Source organism: Corvus brachyrhynchos, unplaced genomic scaffold (genome assembly GCF_000691975.1).
Source record: "Corvus brachyrhynchos isolate BGI_N302 unplaced genomic scaffold, ASM69197v1 scaffold23, whole genome shotgun sequence".
NCBI lineage: Eukaryota > Metazoa > Chordata > Aves > Passeriformes > Corvidae > Corvus > Corvus brachyrhynchos.
In genome coordinates this window covers 9,833,172-9,849,027 of record NW_008238983.1, presented here as the reverse complement: position 1 = coordinate 9,849,027, position 15,856 = coordinate 9,833,172, and the positions used below count along the sequence as shown (strand labels likewise).

Genomic DNA, 15,856 nt, shown 5'->3' with positions numbered 1-15,856 from the left:
TTCCTGCCGAAATTGAAACCATCACTTCTGAACGCAGAGTTCTGTGCTAGCAGTTATCTATCTCCATGCTTAACCTTTCTGATCTCCTTGACTTGACAGGACATGGTGATCAGATACTGGAGGTGGAGGGGAAGCTAATTCACAGAGCTGCATCTTAAGAGGCACTTGTGTGCTTTCTGCATTTATCCCACATCTCCATTTTGTTTTACTACATAGAGTTATGGGCCCCAAAGGATATTTGGCAGTCTTACTCTCTTAGCTAAGCATATATTGAACCAAAGTTATGTCAACCTTGTAGCAGCAGTCTTAGTGTGGTTATACCATCATGACAATTTAAACACACATATATGGCTTTTCGTGTCGTCTGTTTGAAAAGCTTGTGATGGGCAGGGTATGTATCTGAACCTAAAACATGTATCTTTATAATCTGATTTGCAGTTTGTGTAATGCTGAAATTGTCTCTCTGGTTCCAAGAGCAAGCCACTTTGTACATCTATCTTCCTACCCATCTTTTTGCATTATGTATCAAAGGCTGCTAATTAATTAGGCCTCTCACTGGTCAGGCTTCCTTATACTTGCATTGCCCCATTACTAAACTTGAATACAATTAAGACATGGGATACTTAATATGAGCAATACTGGAGCAACACCTAATACAAACCTGCAAAGGTAAAGGGATATAATAGAGATTTTAGGAATTACATCAAGGTGAAATACTGTAAGAATGCAACTCATGAAGAGTTTGATTCTTCTTTATTAAGGCTGTGGGAAAGTCATGTTGGAATAGGATAAAAGAGCCTTTAGTCATTTTCAAATCAAGTTTCCAGAGAGCAATAAGGTTACAAATAGGTGCCACCTCCAAATGCATGTTTATATCACAATAAAATTTCACATCTGTGTTTACACACTCCAGTAACTAAGGTAATGTCAAGGGCACTTTTGCAGAAAATGATTAAATTATTAAATTAAGGTGCTTCGAGATCCTAGAGTACTAAACAGTCAGCCCTTTGCCATAATATTGTTAAATAAGATTTACTATACAAAAAAATCACAAGTGTAATACCTTACAAAGTCCAATTAGAAAATAACTTTACAAACAGGAAACAATTGCAGGCATGTGATTTTGACTTTGGGAACCCCCAATAGAAGAACTGCATAGATAGAAGAATTGTACTAGGAAGTTAAAAATTCTAAATAATTGGCCAGAATTACTTAAAAAAAAAGAAATCAAATTAAAAAAATAAAAAAGAAATCAAATTAAATCTTCCACTGAAGTGAGCCAAAAGGTCCATTTAAATAGAATACTCTCTTAAACATGCTTTACATATCACTGCAGGTTCACTAACTTGCAACTACATAGATTAGCGAAGACAGATACAGGGCTCAAAGGGGCCTTCTGGAGTGTCTTGACCAATCTGCCAATAATTTATGCACATGCTAAGAAGCAGCATGCAATCAAAAGGAGGTTTCACTGGCAGTGGTTAACTCAAACCAGATAGATCTAAGGTGGACAACATGTAATTGCCTTCAGTGACACTGAGAGATTATCAATAAGGTTATAAACCCCTCGTTAAAAACATATGGCATCTACTAAAATTGAAACAGGACTGTGTAATACTGTTGCATAACATGGGGTGACAACAGAGGACCAACCAAGCCAAAACACAAACTGGCCACAGTTGAAATTAAAGACAACACTAATGAATACTGGAATCCAAAGTCTGGGAAGTAAATGAAATTTTTTTCCTGTCCAGCTTGACTGTGGGCTGAAGAAACTTGGAGAAATAGTGCTTCTTTGAAAGAAACATCTTGTAGTATTTTGCAGGAATGGCATATATGCCTTTTGATTCAGTGAATAAAAATGTGAATGAAATACACAGAGTCAATATCTACCTATCTATATATATATATAGTATACATGTATAGTGTTAGATAGTTTCTGCTTTTAATTTTTTTTTATTTGCTAATTTTTGTAATTTATATATTTTCAGTAGACAATAGTTACATCTCTGACACTTTATTGTCAACCAAAATAAGCAGGAGGCTGGCTGCTAGCACAAGAAAAAACAGCTTCTCCTGACATTATTTATAGCTGCAGCTCTCTATCATCATGTACTTTACTAAAAGTGGATTATCCACTTTTACCTTTTAATCAGAAATGGTGTTTACAGTTTGTAAACAGGTGATGCAGTAATACAAGGGCCTTCTTTAAAAGGAGCTTTTTCTCATTCAGCTACCTCATTGTTCATAGGCAGAAACTGTTTCTAGTTGTGATGGATCTTGTTTGTCAAAAATGAGAAAAGCAGTTTAAACCATTTTATCTGAGACGGGTACCCAGCTATTCAATCGAGCTGATGGAAGAAGGAGCAAGCGTAGGTTGAATCACAGAATCATGGAACGGCCTGGGTTGGAAAGGATCTAGCAACAGCTGCTTGACCTCACCTGCTGCACAAGGTATCCATAGGATTCCTCTGTTATCCTGGCTAAAACATCAGATTTTTCCATGTAATATTTTTTCCCCTGACAGTAAAACAAGTAGAAAAAATTATAAAATCGAATTTTGTGGAAGGGTTCATAATTAACTCGGTAAAGGCAAGAGAATCAGAAATCAGTTACTCATTGCCATTATTACCAAGTGAAAACATTTCTTTCTACCATCTGCAGGATCTATGCTAATTTTGTACTGTGTTCTTCTCTATTTATATTTATTAGAAAAGTGTTAACATTTAATGATTTTAAAATAGAAGGCTTTTATTTTTTCCCATTAACAGGTGCTACTGTGGAAACTGGCAGCACAGTGCTAGGGTAAAAAAATGACTAAATTAAGTGTGGTGCATTCAGCTTCCACCTATTTCTTTTCAGACTTACATGAAACAAGGTATTGTGATTCAGGTTCTCCTTGAGTCTCTGGAAATTACCAGAGGCTGAAGGCCATGCCAGCATCTCTATTTCTATCAGAGTATTTCACTTTTGCACAAATGTATATATTCATGGGTATACCTAATTTTATCCATGTTCTTCTAGTAAAAACCTGATAACTGTGGAAGTGTTTCTGTAAGAATAATCTTTCCATATTTTAGGAAGTATTTCCTGGGCATTAGCACCATTTAATTTCGTAACAGTCAGGCAGCACACTTCCCCCAGATCTTCTTCATGGGAGCCTGCACTGAAACCATTTCCTTGACATGAGAGAGCCATGAAGCTCTAACACTTTGCTATAAGGTTAAGTTCGTGCAATCCAAAAATTTGAGCATGGTAAGGTTTTCCAGTATTAGCCCAAGACCTCTGCTGCTGAGGACAAGGACGAGATAAAGGAAAGAGTTTTTTTAGAAATCTCTGGAAAAGAGGACGAGCCACAAATGGTGCTGAAGGCAATCCTGACAATCAAGGAGCTACTGGGCTAGAAAGCTGGTCTGCAGGTTTAAATACCCTTCCAAAACCAGTCTTGAGATTGCCAGAAATTGAAGTCATAATCTACTTAGAGAAGAGCAACAAGAAGGACGAAAATGTGCATGTTTGAGGAAGGAACTAATATCAGAACTTTCGCTCTGCTAGGCAAGTTCTTCACGGTACTTGGGGCAGGCAATGAATGCTTCACTTCTGCCAGACAAATTGAGCTGCTTAACAACCTCTCCAGGCCATATTTCTTCCCTTGCAGCTGCGTGCCTACTCAGAGTGATTCACACCTTCATCTTGCCAGATTTCTGGACAGGTCATTTACACTTGATAGGTTCAGCTCCCCATCTGTACAACAGAGATAGTGATACTTCCCCACCTAAGAAAAGTGCTCTGAGGATAAATGCGTACTACTACTTAGGGGCAGCGATGTCAGAGCCTGTATGAATTCCTAAGGCAGGAACTTTGTGCCCTCTCTGAAAGTAACAAACAAGAGCAGCTTTTATATAGACAGGATGCACAATGAACATGAGATGGAAGGGCTCAAGGTATTATGCTTACTCCCAAAACAGACATTTGCTATTATTTTCTCTGCATCTCCTCCAGGCTGTGGAGCCCCTACTGGAATAATTATCTTCCTGCCACCTCAGCTCAGGAAGGCTGATGGAGAGCACTTTTTATTTTTCCCTGTGTCTGCCACAAGTCAAAACTTTTCATTACTGAGGGTGCTGCTTCAGGAGCTACCTTTCCTTCCCCAGGAATGACAGAAAGAAGGAATTCAGCTGGGGTAGCTGTCACACTACAAGACTTTACCAAAACAAAGCAAAGCAGAACTGATTCAGATGCACAACTTTAGCCTGTTTCCTAAGAGATGCAAGATGAGAGCTCCATCTATGAGCTTTGCTTTGGAAGGAAGCTTTGCAGAACACTACCATAAACACGATTGCATTTTGAAAGCAAGGGCCAGTGATCTGCGTTCTGAAAGGTACAAAACACAGCCAGGGCAAGCACTGGCCTTCTGGGATGTACTGGCTATTAAAAACAAAGAAAAAACCCCAATACAAAAACAGGCTCAGGAATAAAATCTTGAAATACCACTGGCTTTTATTCCATTCCTCAGTGTCACCATCTCCCCTTTCATACATGTCCAGCACTCCTGATGTTCACCGTCCCTGGGAGCTGCATCTACCTGTACAAAGGCAGGTTACTGCCTACCACTGATGCTACATACTCCTCTTGGTAATAGCACTTTGAGGGCACACTAGAAAACAAACATCCTTTCTTTCTGCAGGAATTTGGGAAAATTTAACAGCATACTGTGCAATAGAACCAAAGTAAACTATAGCCCAGTATATTTTCTTTAAATGACCTAACAACATTACATGTTCCATCTACAGATGGCATGGGAAGCGCCACGGTGACTGCTGAAGTTTATTAGCAGTTTGCCACTTACTACTCAGAATAAATATGCAGAATGTTCCCTGGAGCCAGGATACTGACAATGTAACCAAGAGACAAACAAGTATGTTGAATGTGAAGCAGTGGTTACACTTTATTAGATCTGTCAGTAATTCTGTCACTCTACAGGAGGCATGATCCGAGCTCATGTAACCTGTATCTCTGCCCCATTAATCCTGACTAACAAGTAGGAGGTGATAGGTGTTGTAACTAAGAAACAAAATTAAATATAAAAAGATCTATATTTAATAAACATCATGCAGTTTATTCAGACGTCTTCTCAAGGAAGGAACCTGGACCCAACCAAAGGATGATAATCTTATAAATTGTATCCTAAATGAGGCCTGATGTACAAGGGTAAGTAATTTCTGCAGAAATAGAGATGATGACATGTACTCCGATGATTCTGTGACAGAAATGAGAAATTTTCTTATATAATTTAATAGGAAAATCATAATGAAAATACCAGCATTGAAAACAGGACAATGAAAATACTTTTTATTTGTAGCATTAAATTAATCAGCAATTGATACTAGCAATCAAACAGAATGAAATCACAAAATGAAAAAAAAAAGCCCCTCTACCTCACTTCTGTTTTACATATTAAATAGGATAGCTTAAGGGCAAGGTGAAAAACACCTGGAAACATCTCAGATCAGTCCAGTTTGACAGCATTCCTGTATTCCTGAACACCACCCCCCTTCCCCTCTCTCTTGAATTTCAGAAGGGAAAAAGTCCACACAATCCTAAAAAGACCAGATCCTACTATATCAAGAAAAGAAATAAACTACCACTACCTGCATGCTCTGTGTAAAACACATCACATAGCATACTATCAAATTTTGGACAAAACGCTTCAGAAGGTGATGTCCACCTCTCCAACAGTTTTCCATTTTCCTATCAGAACCCTGAGAAAGGTAGAAAACCCCGTAACAAATCCTCCCTGTCACTACATCACCACATAGGATATAAAAGCAATGGGCAACAGTTTCTAAGTAAATTCAGTAAAATATGACTTCTGCCTGGCCAGCCCTAAACCAGACAGGAGGGAGAGCAGAGGATTCCCACCACAACATGTGTGGAGCACATCTCCCGCAAGAGCACTTACAGCTAACCAAGAACAAAATGAAACAGCAATCATAGGCATAAACCATACCTGCATCTGTAAACTGCGTGATACTGAAAGCCATTCACACATTACATAAATCCGAGGGGCTTGAAAGCTTTTTGTTATGGCAAATAAGATGGTAATGAAACAGTTACTGATGGAGCAAGTGGCATATGGCAGAGAACTGTGCTTGCAAGACTGACAGAGAGTCTGAAGAAAAAATACTGAAAGATTCAAACCTGTGACCAGTTCTCTGATTTCCAAATCTGTAGTCTTGCGGAGTAACCGTACTAATGCTGGGATACCACCACAGTTTTTCAGAGCAATTTTGTTGTCGTCATTTGCCTTCCCATATACCAAGTTTCTCAAAGCTCCACAGGCACTACGGTGGACTTCTGTCATCCGATGGTCCAATAGGTCCACTAGTAATTGTATTCCACCTTGTCTTCTTATCTGAAACAGGCCAAAGTGATAATCATACAGTTAGGAAATGAACACACCAGTATTAATAAATGCTGTCCAAGGGAATTAAGCTGTGTTTTATGCAGGCTGTAGGCCAGCAAAAGTGTGCTGGAAGCACCACAAAGCTGCTACATTACACTGCTTTGATTCCTTGTATTATTTTTTTCAGTGGCAACACTGCTGTACTATGACAAACCAGAACCGCTGTAAAAGCAGCCAAAGTTACTCAAGAGCGTTGCCTCATCAAGGTTTCTCATGGTACATCAAGGTTTGCCTTGGCAAGAATTTCTCCTGTACTGGAGAAACATCATCTCCTTCAGAGTGTAACACATCACAAGCTAGAGAAAAAACCACAAGGCTACAGCAAACAAAAAAAGCACTTTATGTCATAAAGTTTTTAGGAATCCTGCCTTTACATTTAATGACTGGGAATGGGAACAGCTACTATAGGCTCAGTAGGGATAAGTAAGGATATATCAACTAAATTGGGATGAGCAAAGAAGAAAGGAAAAGGAGGAAGTCACCAGAAACATAAAGACAAGGATGATAAATAAATCGTGGAAAAATTGTTCTAACAAGATTGAGGGAGATCCTTAAGTGATGCAGGAACAGAAGTCTTATATGTACCCAAGGTGGCCTACAAAATAAATTTCTAATGTGATATCTTATGTAAAATATCATTCTAAAAAAACCACAAAAATATTTGAGACAAATGATCAAGAAGGTCAGGAATACCACGTACAATTTGTTATGAAATCCATTTCAAACAAATACATCTTTATTGTTCTGTGGCACTATTTGTTCCTCAAAGAGTAATCAGTCTTGGATCTAACTTTAAGAAACCACAGATTCATAACTAACATTCGAGGGGTACAATGCTTTATCTTCAAGCAAGTTATACAGACATCTCTGAAAAAGTCAAGAAGTTTCCCCATATGTGTAGTTGGCTAAGGCCCAAAACAAGTCAGGTACTTCAGCTGGCCATTTTACATTTAAGACAACAAAAAATTTGAAATACTTGTGAAGCAGTTTTTGCATGGGCATGTACTCTTGGGGCTCTGCAGTGGGAAGTCTTGGAAGACATAAACAGTTAAAGCAGTGAAACAGAAACATTAAAGTACAATGAAATCTATTAGGAATTCAACCTGCACCTACTAACTTCAAAATCTTTATGTACAACTGATGGCATTTCATGGATCTAAGCTTAAACGAGGAGAAGCGCTGGGTCCTGTGTTACAGTCACAACAAGCCCTTGCAATGCTACAGGCTTGGGGAAGAGTGGCTGGAAAGATGGCTATTGGAAAAGGAACTGTCCACAGCTGGCTGAACATGAGCCAGCGTGTGCCCAGGTGGCCAAGAAGGCCAAGGGCATCCTGGCCTGTATCAGCAATAGTGTGGCCAGTAGGACGAGGGCAGTGGTTGTCCCTCTGCACTTGGCACTGGTGAGGGCACACTTCAAAACCTGTGTTCAGTTCTGGGCTCCTCACTGCAAGATGGACATTGAAGAGCTGGAGTGAGTCCAGAGAAGGGCAATGGAGCTGGGGAAGGGTCTGGAGCACAAGTCCCATAAGGAGCAGCTGAGGGAACTGGGATTATTTAGGCTGGAGAAAAGGAGGCTGGGGGGGTGCCTTATTGCTCTCTACAAACACCTGATAGGAGGTTGTAGCCAGGAGGGGGTTGGTCTCTTCTGCCAAGTAACAAGTGACAGGAAAAGAGGAAATGGCCTCATGTTATGTCAGGGGAGATTCAGGTTGGATATTATGAAAAATTTCTTCACCGAAAAGGTTATCAAGCACTGGAACAGGTTGCCCAGGGAACTGGTGGAGTCACCATCCCTAAAGGAATTTAAAAGATGTGCAGATGTGGCACTTAGTGGTGGACTTTGCAGTGCTGAGTTAATGGTTGCACTGGATGATCTTGATTGTTTCCAACCTAAATGATTCTATGAATCTATGATTCACTTCAAATAAAGACTGAAAAGTGATTCAGGCTTTGAGGTTCCAAAATTGAGTTATATGAAATTACTCACTGCTAAACCAGAATTTCTCTCTCTCTTCTTCAAGTTTATCTGGCATATTCTTATTTTTTTAATAACAGCAAAACCAAAAAATAGAACAGCTGTGTAGTGAAAAAAGCATATACACCATAATGTTGTAGCGTTAAATTAAGATGTTTTAATGTCTATACAGTTACCACACAGCTTTGGTCTAAATGTCAAAGTGATAGTGTTTAAAGATAAACTGGGATATTTTCCCTTAAATAGGCATTATATCAGTACATCATGTGCAACTTTCTGAGCAATATGCAGGTCACCTCAAAGACTACAGCAGCTGGCACTACATGATGCATGCAGAGATATGAATGGACGTTGGTAAAATATATCAACTTCAGGCAGAAAAGTTCACCAACCTTTTGAGAGTTTATGCTTTTGCTGCTCAGAGAAACCATGACACCTTTCAGTTTAGAAATGAGAAAAACAGGTCAAAGAGAAAAGGTGCTGCAAAATATCCCACTGGTCAAATCTTTTCCATGTGAACAGGATGACTTGCAATTAAATTAGCTCATTTCTGGGCCAGAAAAAATTTACCAAGTTTATCTGGGAGAGGTGGGGGGGTGAAGCTTGCTTGTTTTGTTTGCTTGGTTTTACAATCCATTACCATTTAACCTTCATGTAAAAATACATTTGCTTCCCCTACTAACCAGATTTTCAGAACCAAGCATGCTACATGAAGAGCCACCTACATGACAAAACAGATGACATTTACTAAACAGACTAGGAACAAAAATTTATGCATCAATTCTACAAAAGGTGAATCAACCACTGAGCTTCACACTTCAACCCCTGAAAAGAAACAAGATCTGATGGAAGAAAAAATACAGTTAAAAAATATATGAGTTGCCTGGTGTGATGAGTAATATCAGGAACGAAAGAATGAAAACATGCCTGCTGATCTTTGTGAATTATATTTTTAAAGCACAATATGTTGAATGAATGTTTTAATTGCTTTGCTGCTAAAAAAAAAAGGTAAGAATGAGAAAAAGTATTACTTTGTAGCAAAAATAGTTCTGTGTGCTACAATTCCGCTAGAGACTCCAAGGGCTCTGTCTCCATTCCGAAGGACTCTGTGCCTCTGCTGTTTCTCTCACTCTTCCCGTTGCACACAACCAAGTGGCATCTCATGCTCCTCAGCAGTTTATCCTGTGGATGCTCTCAGGTGATGGGTTTTGCTATTTTCTGCTCATTTCTAAAGGGAAATGTGTGGTTCTGCTACACTGAGCCAGTATTCCTGAGCTGCACCTTTCCTTTCCAGTCATGATAGCTGACAGCACACTAGTATTCAGCTCATGCAGCTCCTCCTCTCCCAGGAACCTGAAGCCAGGAGCAGACTGAAGTGATTCAAAGATAGTTTCTTAAAAGCAACAGCATTAATTATTAATCTAAACTGAATTTTTGTCAGGAAAAAAAAGAGTAATACAACAGAAATTAAACAGATGTTACATAACACTTTACATAACTTGACAAAACTTCTTAAATTTTACGAAGAAGGAACCTATTCTTACCTGGGAAAGACAAGATTTATTTTGCTAACTTTCTTAGAATTTCCAAGCTCAGATATTTGGCAGAGTAACTCTGCCATGCGGGGAGAGATGGAGCTGATTTTTCACGACTGTGATCTCCATTTCTGATGCTGTTTTTTAGCTGGACTACTCTCTTGCTTTGCTGGTTTTGCTTTTTTTTTTTACAACAGCCCTTTATTCACCAAAAGTCTCACCCCATCTCTGCATTTCTATCACGTATCTATATAGATGTTCAAAACTCTACTCTCCAGCAGGTTTAACTATGCCTGACAAGTTGTGAGACTGTGATGGATGTTATCATGAGCTATTTAAATGTATGGAAATAGAGGCAAAGGAAATGAAATTATTTGTTCAAGTCCTTTAGGGAGCTAAGAGCCACAGCCTGGTGGACAATTCTGACCCAGTCTCCTGGGGCAGATCTCAGCTAAGTTAGTCACGGCTCCAATGAATTCAGCAGCGCTACTGCCAAATGTCTTATCCAAGAATGCCAGGATGGATGGATAAGCAGCAGTTTGCACCAATGGGGCATTAAATCCCAATCCCCCAAAGGACTTTTGATAGATACTTCTGTCTCTTTCCTAACTTAAGATGAAGAGAACATTTCTTAATATAATATTTATTGACATATCAGTGGCTGCTGCCTTGTTACATCTAGGAGGAAAAGAAAATAGAATATGCCAGAGTCTGCCTACTAAAAACAAACAGTGGAGTACAAACTTGTCAGGAGATAAAGGGGACAAACTATTCTTACAAAGACCAGCCCCAAAGTAGCCACTTCTGAACTCAAAAGAATGACCTTCAGCTCTGCAGCACAACTGAGTAAGCCCAGCTGTATCTGCCCATGTCTCAAATGCCCCTTTTTACACCACCTTTTCTCAAAAATAAAAAAAAAGAGGATCAGAGTAGAGGGATTAACAATATTAACAATGCTGGGTGAATCTGTGTTGCATTGTTTCTCATGACTCTATTAATCCATGGATACCATTAATTTCTGAAAGTTATTTTCCTTCCTTTTTCTCACTGGAAGTATTTTGTGTATGTCTTTGGAAGACACTGTTAGAGAGCTGTTAAATACAGAGCTGTGAATAGGAATCTATGCCAATCAAAAACTGAAAGAACAGAGATTACATAATTCTTGGAAAAAAATAATTTCCACAGAAGAATGCACAGAGATGCTTTCACCTGAGGAATCACATGTTTTCTTTTATCAGAACATTTTCAAATTTTCCTTTAAAGTTGGTTCTTTGCCATTAATGTCACTGTCTCCTTGCTGGTCAGAAGCACTTGATCAGCCCCATGATGCCACAACACAGGCAGAGAGGACAGGAAAAGGTGCCAGACTCTCTAGTACACAGATTGATAAAAGTACACTCATGTCAGCTTGATGACAGAGTCTTCTCCTCTGGCATAGTATGAAGGTTTTTTTGCATTACATCTGAGAATATGTATTTGTATCCACACTATAAAAATAAAACTTTGACTCAAGAAGGGGTTCAGGCCACTGCTGGAGGCAGTGAAGATGTCAATTATGTTCCTAATAAGGACAGCTGGTATACCTCATGCCAAGAGCCTATAAGAAATTAATTTATCCATTTCAAGGCTTATCTTTGACTCAATGGGGTTTACCCCAACAGTGGACTGACACATACTTAGTCTACCAGGACTTACACATGACCAGCCCGGAGCATATGTGCTGGTAAAACAAGTCAATAAGACACCCATAATATGTCTGAAACTATATATATATTACTGCAGGCCTAGGCCCTAGGGTATATCACCGTGTCCCGCAGCCGTAGGGAGGAGGAGAGAAGATCCAGCAGGCAGGAATTGTGCAGCAAGATTGATTTATTTAATTATTTTACAAACTCTTTTATAGACTTTTTTCTTCATAGTGTAATTGGACAAGGATCAGCCACCCCTTGGGGGTGATTGGCTAAAATCCTAAAACATCCATTGTCAAAATATTTTTCTACTATACCATAAACAAGACTTTTCAAGGTTGCAGGTGTTTGGTTGTTTACATACTCTGCTACCTCTTCTGTGAGAGAGAAAAGTCTCTCAAGGGCTTAGAAAATAGCAAGAAAATCCTTGCTAGCAGCATTTTTGTATCCACATATATATATACACACTCATACTTGATTAGTATAAGATTTTGGCGTATGAATTCTTGATAGCTTGCTTTCCTAATTCAATACAACAGATTGATTGGATGTGTGGAAGGAAGTGAAACATAGGACATGAAGGGTATGTAGATACTTGTAAGGACACCTGTTTTGTGAGGACATCTGCTCAATGGATGTCCAGTGCATAAACAGAGATGAGACAGGAAAAGTAATAAACCACTAAGGTACACAAACCCTGCAGAGCAAGAGACAGTACCAAAGACCAGGTCTGCGAGGTCACTGCTCGATGGGCTGCTGAAGGAACCACACCAAGGCTTGGAGAGGTTCAGCCTGAGTTCTGTTAACTGGGAAAGTGGGCACACAGGGAGGAATGAATGAAAAGGTCATCACAGGCCCTACAGTAAAGAGCATGCTGATGGGATTGCAGCAGTGTGCCAGACTCACAGGATGTTTAGCAGAAGGGCAAAGATAGGAAAAGGGAGACGTTCCGAATGCATGGGGGAGGAACAACATGAAGAAATAGAGAAGGGCATGATGAAAGGGATTGGTCATCTGTAAGTAAGTTGTGCTTCAATATGCCTGTCTGGCCACACCCCTCACTCGATCACTGCAACCTGTTTCATCTGCTTATTAATCCTAATTGCTAACAATTTTCCTGGATGAGGATGGTCTACATTCTGGACTGGCCTAGCAGTAGTGAACCTTTAGCTAGAACACCTGATGAGAACAGGAGATGTGGGAAAGAGCTATCAGAGACACTGTGGATCTCAGGGATAGATACTGGTGAGACCAGAGTGAACAAATTACAGTTGAGTGACTTCTCTTCATATCAAGCTATGAGAAATCTAGCCCTGGAATCTGGCTATTGCTTATGGCTTTGCAACAGTGGAAGCAAAGTCACAGCAAATAGATGTTATCTGTTTTGACTACCACTAAGGTTTTGAACCCTATTTTGAAATATATTCTGTGAAATCTGTGGAGTAAAAATTATTCTGTTCCTCCCTGCAACAAAGAAAAGAAGCAATACCCTTTCTTTCAATCACTGCAAAATGGAAACTGCCTCTTCCATCCCTTGGAAGGCTACAAAAATTAGAGCTAGACATACAAAAAGAAAGAAAAGTGAAGCTTCATCTTTTAAACAGTTTAGCTAAAGACTGTTAGATAATGAAGTATTCCAAAACATCCTAAAAATACTTCTGTGACAGAAACCAAAACACCCTTCCTCTTCTATTTATACTCAGCAAGTGGGTATCTGAGATATTGTTCAAATTTTGCCAGTAGGTATAACTGAAACATCCTTTTCTGCATTTAATTCCGACTACTCTGCCTTACAAAGTAAAATATAATGAAAACAGAAGAGAAGTAAGAATAGCTTAAAAAAATTGTTAGACTGAGTGATACAGTGTGCTACTAAAATAACACAATCTCCTCTTCCCAGTAAGACATTGTGTTGCACTATTAACAGATCCACATTCCTAATTCAAAGATTAATGCATGGTTAGATGCTTATTTTCCACATTTTTCTTAATAATCACTATTGAATAACTCTTCATCCAAAGGAGGTGAAGGAAATCTAATAACAATCAATCTTTTCTGCACATCATAGATATTAATTGCCAGTTTAACTGACATAACACACTGCATCATCTGCTACGTACTCTGACATTTCTGTTATTAAGAAAGCATGTTTTAATCTATGAAAATACAACGTATTTAAACACATGGGATTATTTTTAATGCCACTGTGTTACATATGGAACAGAACTAAAAAACAACTGACTGCTAGCACAGGTGATGTTATGTATCCAATAAACACCAAATTAAAAGGACAATTCCATTTAAGTCCGCTTCTGGAAATAATTAGTAACAATTTAATGTTCTTAGATACTGGTTTTCTAACCAGCAAGGCAAGTGCTAACTATTTCACATGTGAATGGATTTCAAGCAACTTTGTTCCACCAGTGCTGGAAAGAGAAGCTACAAGTGAGCCCAACCAAATTCCCAAGAATTTTTAATGGTGGCAGGCAGTGTAGTGTTTGTGAGACACTCTTTGACTACAGCCACCCTGTTCTTCTCAGACTCACTGTGTGAGCACACTGGTGTGCCCACTCAGACCAGGGCACTACAGCAAAGTCCAAGACGGCCGCACAGCAACTTGACTGCACTGACCGGTTATACACAGTATCCATGAAATTATTATATTTCTTGATGTTTTTTCTGCAATTACAAATTCTCTCAGTTATTTATCTTTGCCTTGTTTACATTACTAAAATGACTTTCATGTAAGAGGGAAAGAACTACACTACTTTCTGGAGAAGGGTTTGGAAGATGGGCAGCCCCACTGCTAGCTAGTTTCAGAGGGCTGATTTCTAGAACTTAAAATGGATGTGAAGGGGAGAAAATGAACCATCAGAATAGTATATGGGAATAATATTCAGTGCAGCAGGTCACTTAAGACAAATATACTGGTTCAAACTTTAAGTCCTCTCCGTGATTTCTTCTGATGTGCCTATTGAACAGCAGATAGACAATTCAAAATCCGTACATTGCAAACGCACAGGAGATTTATTATAGACAAATTTACCTGTAACATTATAGGGTAATTTAGCCTCATTAGCAAAGTAATTTGCTACAAGTTTAAAAAAGTGCTGAGCAATTTTAGCTGAAAACAGAGCAGAATGTTATGCAAATTGCTGCATTAACTTCACAGTCTAATTTGTTTAAGGAATCTAAATCAGGGTTTGGATGTAGGTCCCATTTAAGAATGGCTTTCTCATTAGGACTTTTCAGATCATATACAAAGGTAACATAAAGCTGTGAACAGTCATAATGTAAATAAATTTAACTACCAGCATATATACAATGTTCTGCTTAAAGTTAAATAAGAATTGTTCCCTCTGTGCTGAACTGCGCTGTGTGGAGAAGGATTGGGATTTTTTTTTCTGTGTCTGTAGAAACCAGGTGGGTGTTTGGTGGAAAGGTTGTGTGACGTGAGGATGCAAAGCATGGGGTCAATACTCAGTAGCTTTTTTTATGGGAGCTTATTTCTGTTACTGAATACAGATTTGTTTTTCCCTGTGTCTCTTAAGTGACCTCTTTAGATCTTCGGATCTATGTGTGGGGTTGACAGAGGGTCAAAACTTTTTTCTGAACAGGAAGAGACTCAAAATCATGTTCTAAAATTGCCCTGAGAAGGTATGAATAAATGTACTGCTTTCTTAGTCAGTAAGCCTTAATGTATTCTGCTCTGTGACACATTTTGTTTTCCATGCTTGGTAGGAAGGCTATACCTATTATAAATCAAAGTTTTAGTGTGATTTTAGATTTTACAAACAAAATCCCTGGCTAGACATGAGTTATCTATAACTGTAAAGCACTTTACCCTAATACTTTCAAAAAACATTACATTTGAAGGACAACACAAGTATCCTACTCTAATCATGAAGGACAAGTGGGATCTTCCAAGTAACACTTCTAGCTGCAAGCACAGAGCTGACCTTAAGTGCTTTTCTGACTGCAAAGGCATCAGAAAAGCAATTTTCAATCCCACTGTTAAAAGCAGTATCTCCTAAAATTAACAGATTGGCACTGACCTACATTATAAACTAACACTGAGGACACACATAAATACGATAAAATACACACATGCCAAGGCCCTCAGTAGGTATTGTAACTACTTGATATTGATTCAGGGTCTTTGTTTTTCAAAAAATGCACAATGCTAAAGAAG

General features: G+C 38.9%; 1 protein-coding gene across 1 annotated transcript in view; it reads right to left on the bottom strand.

The window, feature by feature from the left end:
- CTNND2 (catenin delta 2) overlaps window positions 1–15,856 on the bottom strand; it is a 656,025-nt gene that overhangs the window by 136,188 nt on the left and 503,981 nt on the right. The window contains exon 11 of the mRNA XM_017738706.1: window positions 6,202–6,415. Coding sequence (XP_017594195.1) covers window positions 6,202–6,415 — 214 coding nt within the window. The remainder of the gene's footprint in view (window positions 1–6,201; window positions 6,416–15,856) is intronic.